The sequence below is a fragment of the Vidua chalybeata genome, chromosome 20 (assembly GCF_026979565.1).
Source record: "Vidua chalybeata isolate OUT-0048 chromosome 20, bVidCha1 merged haplotype, whole genome shotgun sequence".
NCBI lineage: Eukaryota > Metazoa > Chordata > Aves > Passeriformes > Viduidae > Vidua > Vidua chalybeata.
Window position 1 is genome coordinate 6590858 of NC_071549.1, and position 7049 is coordinate 6597906.

Sequence of the window (7049 nt, forward strand, 5' to 3'; positions counted from 1 at the left end):
GAAAGGTTGTCTGCCTACACTCCCAATTTCCCCAGAGGAGGAATGCAGTTCTGTGTCCTGAAAACAAAACATTATCTGGTATATGCTGCACTGTTTCCCATCCTGTTTTCCAACCTGACACCAGTTGTTGATTCTGAATCCCTCATCACTGACAGACCTGTGCTGGAGCCCTCCAAGTTCTGCAGTGCCCCCTTTTATAGACTGTAAGTTTGCACTTCCCAGGCTGTTGCCTCACCCCTTCTAACCCTTTCCATTTGACACTTGCAAGAAGCAAAGTGCCTCACAGTATTAAAAATAGAAGGCAACGTGCTCTGGATGACTGTATGTTCATAATGCTCAGGGCACCACACAGGGGAGAGTCACACCTCACACAAAAGCAACTCAAACATTTGCTTCCAACCCACACACAGAACTTATACAACAGCCTCTGTTCCCACCATACCACACACACACCTCTCACATTAGAATTGGTCATTTTATTTACAACAGGCTCACTAAAGAGCATTTCAAGACTTCATTCAAGTTGCTGTTACACATGATTTTCCAGCTTGTACTACATGACTACCTTACCACATGACACTTAGCTTTGATGAAAGATCACATTGCAGCTTCCTTTGACAGGGAAATTAAGTCCTCTGAAGGATGTTTCTGGGAAGCTCTGACAGGCAGGCCTTCATCTCTTGTAGTTCCTGGATCTGAGCATTCTGAGGACCAAAGTGCACTGACAAAATCCCTTCTGCTCTTTGAATTGTGCTCAGAGCTTCAGAAACTGCAAATCTGAAATAGGAAGATAATAAGAACAGAGCATGCAAAATACTTAATTCAGCTTCTTGACTTACACAACCTTTAAGTCCTCCCTAACAAAAACCTAAACCTGTTCATGGCTACAGATCCCCCCTCCCTTGCTTTCCAGAAGCAGGAAAATTGTGTCTGCTTCAGCTGCAAGGGGAGGATGAGGGAGATGGAAAGATAAGGAGATGGACAAACCTGAAAACATTATCTTTGAGTATATAGGAACCCACTACTTCATCACTGCAGCTCCTGCTAAAATTAATTTGGTTAAAGGGAGTTGTTATGAGGAGATTTTCAGAATCAGGGGATTTCCTTGCCAATAAAGCAAGAGGATTTCTTTCCCTCTTTTGAGAAGATGTCAGCAACATTATACAACTGAGATATAAACGCTAGGGGTGATGAGTTGACAGAATAAAACAATTGGACAGGGAATAAACTGAGCCAGGAAGAAGGAAAAGATAGACAGGCACAAAGGAGAGAAACAGATTCCTAAAAGAGTACCTGTGCTAGACTGCCCTGTGTCCTGTGAGACACCCTCAAGGTGTGCCTTGATATTGTGTCAGACACACAGGAGTGGTGCAGGGCAGGGACAGAGGATGAAACCAAACTCACCCATTGAAGAGGATTTGTGCCAGCTTGAAAAGTTCATGGCCTGTTTCTACACTCAATGGCCCATGGTGCATTTCCACAATCTCAATACTCTTCTTCAGGTGTCTGGCTGCTTCCTGCCACTTCCCTGATAGAAAAACAAGCAAAACAAAACAATGGGAAATTAATAAATACTTCCTAGAGTTACTGCCACCCAAAGAATCTGACAGAATTAATCAAAATGTGGTGAATTCTATCCACAGCACCAGGACAGGGAATCTAAAAGAACGTGAGAGCACAGTATTGTTCACTGGCTGCTGGGAACACAGGTTTGGTCTTTCTGAGAGCCCCGCTGACAAAAACCAGGGAAAAAATGAGAGGGCCAGTCCAAAAAAAAACTAGTTATGTTAAATTCAAAGTTCAGGAAACATGAAACAGTGATAGGACAGTGCCATACCAAGAGTAGCATAGACCTGTGCCAGATGATCCTCCATTTCTCCCATCAGTAAATGCTCTGGAGACAAGAAGGTTCCAGCATCCATCTGACACTTCAGGAGCATTTTGATAGCCTGATCTATATATATATTAAAAAAAAAAAAAACTTATAAAATTCACCATGCCAGTGTCCAGTTTTCCATGATCCGTGAAATAAAATCAATCCAATCTCATCTTTGCACAGCTGATTGGGGTTTGGTTAGGATTCAACACTGACTTCATCTGCACCTCTGCTTATTCTACCCCAGCGTTGGCCCAACTCCCTCCAGGAAAACAAGGCCTGGGAATGCCCAACTCCAGTGTTACCCTGATTTCTTTTTATTTAATTACTTTACTATGGAACAATATGCGACTTAGATTAACACCCAGATCAGGAGGTATAAAAAATCTAAAGCTGAAGTCCCCAGGGACACCAGGCCACATGTCACAGCACCCCAATGGCATGAGCAACACTGCCATCTTATGGCTCCTGTCCCGACCTGGGCTCCTCAGCTCCTGACCTCAGGGCACAAAGCTGAGCCTTACCAGCCTTCCCGACTCTTAGCAGGCCTAAAGCTTTCTTGATTTGGTGCTGAAGGTCCTGTAAACGGCCAGACAAGTGATCTCTGCTGGTTGAGGTTGCACAAGCTTCATTTGAACAACAAAGAATATCTTCTTCCCCCTGTGGAAATCACCTTTGTGATCACTCCTGTTCACATTCAGCTTAAAGCTTACTCTCCATCAGCATTAGCTCTGGGTTATAGAGTTGCTAAATTGTTCCTCACTTGTATTCATTAAACAAAGTGTTTTTTTAAATAAATTGTTATCAGCTTATTTGTTTTTGTAAGAAACAGTGAGATACTGTCTTGACTCAATAGGGGCTTTTGGCTTCTGAGCAGGGATCAAAGTGAGGTCTTTACCTCTTGGCTTTCCCAGACCCAAACCTTACACACCCCAGTTAAGTTGCACAATTATAACTATGGAGAATTACCTGCATTTGGGCCTGGCATTTGGGACAGCAGAATGAATTTCTGATGGACACCACACTCTTGACACCAGACTCTAACTCCTCAAGGCACGCCGGGCAGCGACACTCGAAGAAATACTGCCTGAGAAGCTGCTGTCTCTCAGCAACCCTCATCCTACACCAGTGAGGCCCTGCAAAGGATGGCAAGGGTAGATATCTCTCACAGGTACAGGTCTTAATATCAGAATAAATGGATTTTTGTTACAATTGAGACTAGGTATATTTTGGGGAGGACACAACTGGAGACTGAAAATCTAACAGAAGGCTTAAGGGACAAAGACTCTGGCAACATGAGAATTAGATGAGACTTATGATATAAATAGCCATCAGCATGATAAGGGGAGGTGAATGACATCTGTGCCTTGAGACAAACACAGAACTGGGGCTTACCATAGCAATGAAAAACCTCTTGGCCACTTGAGATTGGCTGAGATGCCCTGACAGTAGCAGCTATCCCACTGAATGACACGCTGGTATTGGGGCAGCACGAGTGGTTCAGGAGGCTGAGGACAGGGAAGAAGGCTGTTGCCAGCCTCACAGGCTTCTTATCTACAACAGCCCCATCTCCAGGCCCTGAAAACAGAGGAAAACCAAGCAGGTTGAGATTGAATGCTCACAAACCCACACAATTTCTGCAATGAGCCCCGTGACCGATCGCAGGCAGCAGCAGAAAGGTTCCTGGTATATTGCTGCAATAAATTATAGCTAAACATGCTCTGCATGTGCACCAAGGAACAGGCCAGCATGGGACAGGCCATTAAATTGTAAACAAATCATTTCCATCTGCAATGGGAGCTTTTTACAGCTGAGAATTTAATCTCTTCACTTCACACAAGATGGGCAAGGAGAGGACAGTCCCAGGCTCCTCAGGACAGGAAAAAGGAGCTACTGGAGAGGGTCCAGTGGAGGCCACAGAGATGATGAGGGGTCTGGAGCATCTCTCTTATGAGGAGAGACTGAGGGAGCTGGGCTTGGTTAGTCTGGAGAAGACTGAGAAGGGATCTCATCAATACATAAACAAATACAGGTGTCAAGAGAATGGTGATGGACTCTTTTCTGTGGTGCCAGGATGAGGAGTAACGGCCACAAATTAAACAAGAAGCTCCACCTCAACATGAGGAAAAACCTCTTTCCACTGAGGGTGGCAGAGCACTAGAACAGGCTGCCCAGGGAGGTCTGGAGACATTCCAAACCCACCTGGACGTGTTCCTGTGTCACCTGCTCCAGGTGACCCTGCCTGGGCAGGGGATTTGGACTGAATCATCTTCAGAGGTTCCTTCCAACCCCAACCATTCTGTGACAACACAGTAGGGCTTAATTTTTTTTTAATCTTACCCAACTCCTGCATTACAGTGATTGCTTGTGCATTACACTGCAGCTGCAACACGTGCCTCAGCATTGCTTCTGCCACAGTCTTCAGCTCTGGGGACAATCCATCTGAGGTGTTCTCACATGTCTTTGGTTTGGGCTGCTGCTGAGGCGATTCCTGACTCAACACAGCAGCCTCCAGGCCAGCTGCTTGCAGCTGTTTGCATATAGCTACCACAGTGAGCGTGCAGAGGAACTTGTGCTCAGGGCTGTGCTGCTCAGCGTGGGGCAAAAGGTGGAACAGAGCTTGGTAAGAGCTCTGGTACCGACCATTGCTGTCACAACCAGGGACACCTCTGCTACCAGCTCCTGCATCTGCTGCCTCGCTGAGAGGCTTGCAGCTTGCTTCAGGGTTCTGAAGGCTCTTGTCCCCACAGTGGGACCACGCCACCAGCCTGCTGACCTCTGCAAATCCTGCCAGCAGGACAGTCCTCAAGGCCACGTGGCAGAAGACCCCCAGGGTGAGGAGCAGCGCTCCCAGGGAACACTCTGTCCTGTGGTACTGCTGCCACGCCATGTCTGCACAGTCCTGGCTGCAGTACTTGGCATAACTGCAGCCCTGGCAAGGCACCGAGGCCAGGAGCTGCCTCAGACAGCGGTGGCAGTAAAGGTCCGCGTTGGTGGCTCCAGTGTCCCACGCTGTGTCACCATCCTGCAGGGGAAGGCTCTCCCCAGGGCACAGCACGCTCACAAAGGCCTCCTCTTTCACCAGGCTCTGTCCTGGCACGATGTCCTGGGAGGCCACCAAGTGACGTCCTCTCTCTGCATCAAAACCCAAGCCCAGGGATGAAGATGCACCTGAAATCCTGCTGTTCTCTTCCCAGATCTCTGGCTTCCCTTGAATGCCACCACATGCTTCTTGTGCAGGCTCTGGACACCTCTCTTTCTCACCTAATTTAACCTTCAGCTGACTTAACTTTTTCAGCCGTGTCAGGTGTGTAGTCATGACCCCATCCAGAGCAATTTTACTCTCCAGCACTCTGAGGATATCCTGTGCATCCTGTAACCTCCCCAGGCACAGCAGACACTCAGCTTTCCGCAGCAGGACCTTGGGCAGAAGCCTGTCTGGATAGCCATGGCTTTCAGCCCTGGCAATATCTTCCAAACAAACCTAGGAACAAAGATAAGGCCTTTTAAGTGGGCTTGAAAACCAGCTCGTGCTCTTTCATTCCACCTAAGACAGTCTCATGGAAGAATTCTGTGTGCTAATCAGCAAATTCCACGTGCATAATCAACCTGCTGCCCAAGTAAAGCATCCTGACACGGAAATGAAGTAGGAAAGTTGAGCTATGGATGCTTTGAGCACAGCTTGGGAAGCACATCTGATCTGCCGTCTCTTGTTCTAACAATCAAACACCTCAGGGGCACCCAGGACCTTGTGGGGTGGGTGCTGCCCCTGGCCCCACTTACCTCAAAGTGCCCCAGGTGCAGGAGGGCGGCCGAGCGGTTGGCAAAGCACACGGACACCTCGGGGCTCCCAGGGAGCTCGTGGGATGCTGCCTGCAGAGACCAGAGAACTGCTGCTGCCTCGGGGGGATCCCTCACAGGACCCTCTCAGCAGGGCCCGCAGGATCCCCTCTTTGGGGATCCCCTTGCGGGAGCTGCTCCTCGCCCCTCACCCTTCAACCATGAGGGGCTGCAGGATCTTGGGGATCCCCTCAGGGCTGTGAGGTGTTGTGGGACCCCCTCATGCCACACCTACCTTGGAGTAGAGCCTCAGGGCAGCCTGGTACCGGCCCCGCTTGAATTCCCGGTTGCCCTGCTCCCGGTACCAGCTCGCGGCCTCCGGCTTCTTGTCCGTGGCTGCCCGGTGGCACAACTGCGCCAGGGCTGCCTCCTCCTCGGTCCTGTGGGACACTGAAGGATCAGCTTGGAATTTCTGGTCCAGCCTCCCTGCTCAAGCAGGATGATCTCTGTGGCACAGGACTGTGTCCAGAGGGTTCTGGAATATCTCCAGCGAGGGAGACTCCACACTCTCAGTCTGTGCCACAGCGTGGGCACTGCACAGGGAAGAAGTTCTTCCTCATATTCTCAGAATCACAGGATCAATTAGGTTGGAAAAGACCCCTGAGGCCACGGAGTCCAGCCTGTGAGGGACCCAGTTTGTCAGCACTGAATGCCATGTCCAAGCTTTCCTTAAACACCTCCGGGGACAGCGCCTTCACCTCCTCCCCGGGCAGCCCATTCCAGCGTCTAACCACCCTCTCTGCGAAGAAACTCTTACCAGCGTCCAACCTAAACCTCCCCAAGTGAAGTTTAAGCCTATATCTTCTTGTCCTATCATCAGCAGCCTGGGACACAAGGCCGACCTCCAACCTGCTGTCAGGTAGAAAGGTGGAATTTTATCCAGATGGAATTTCCCCGGTATCCCTTTCTGCCCGTTGCCCCGTGTGCTATTGCTCGGTTCCACCGAGCGGAGCCTCATCCATCCTTTGACACCCCCCGCCTTTTTTATTTATACGCATTAAGAGATGCCCCAGTCCCCCCATCCCCTCGCTGCCCAGCGCCGGACCCGCCCCGCCCGCGGCTCACCGGAGCAGATCGCAGCCCAACCGCACTGCGTCGTGAAGCGAAGCCGCCGCCAGCCGCTCCCGCAGCGCCGGGTCCAGCGCGGCCCAGAGCCGAGCGGCGCGGCCCCGCCACTCCGCCACCGGCAGCGCCATCACCGCCACCGCGCCACCGGCGGCGCCACGGCCGCCATGGCGGCGCCCAGCAGCATCCCTGCACGGAACACAGCGGCACTTCCGCCGTACGGCGCCGGACAGCCAATAGAAGCGCCGTGCTGGCGGGTGACGCACGG

General features: G+C 50.5%; 1 protein-coding gene across 2 annotated transcripts; it reads right to left on the bottom strand.

Annotated features, from left to right (window-relative positions):
* Positions 1–456: 456 nt before the first annotated feature.
* On the bottom strand, positions 457–6912 carry SMYD4 (SET and MYND domain containing 4). Of its 2 annotated transcripts, XM_053961404.1 has the most exons (10): positions 6782–6912; positions 5952–6096; positions 5660–5749; positions 4217–5360; positions 3272–3454; positions 2846–3012; positions 2401–2536; positions 1838–1954; positions 1405–1528; positions 457–777 (listed from the first exon to the last, which is right to left on the bottom strand). In XM_053961404.1, the coding sequence occupies exons 1-10, from the start codon at positions 6910–6912 to the stop codon at positions 627–629; spliced, it is 2388 nt and encodes a 795-aa protein (XP_053817379.1). In that variant the 3' UTR covers positions 457–626. The 2 variants fall into 2 exon arrangements, with proteins under 2 accessions (XP_053817379.1, XP_053817380.1); XM_053961405.1 differs by lacking the exon at positions 5660–5749.
* Positions 6913–7049: the final 137 nt, after the last annotated feature.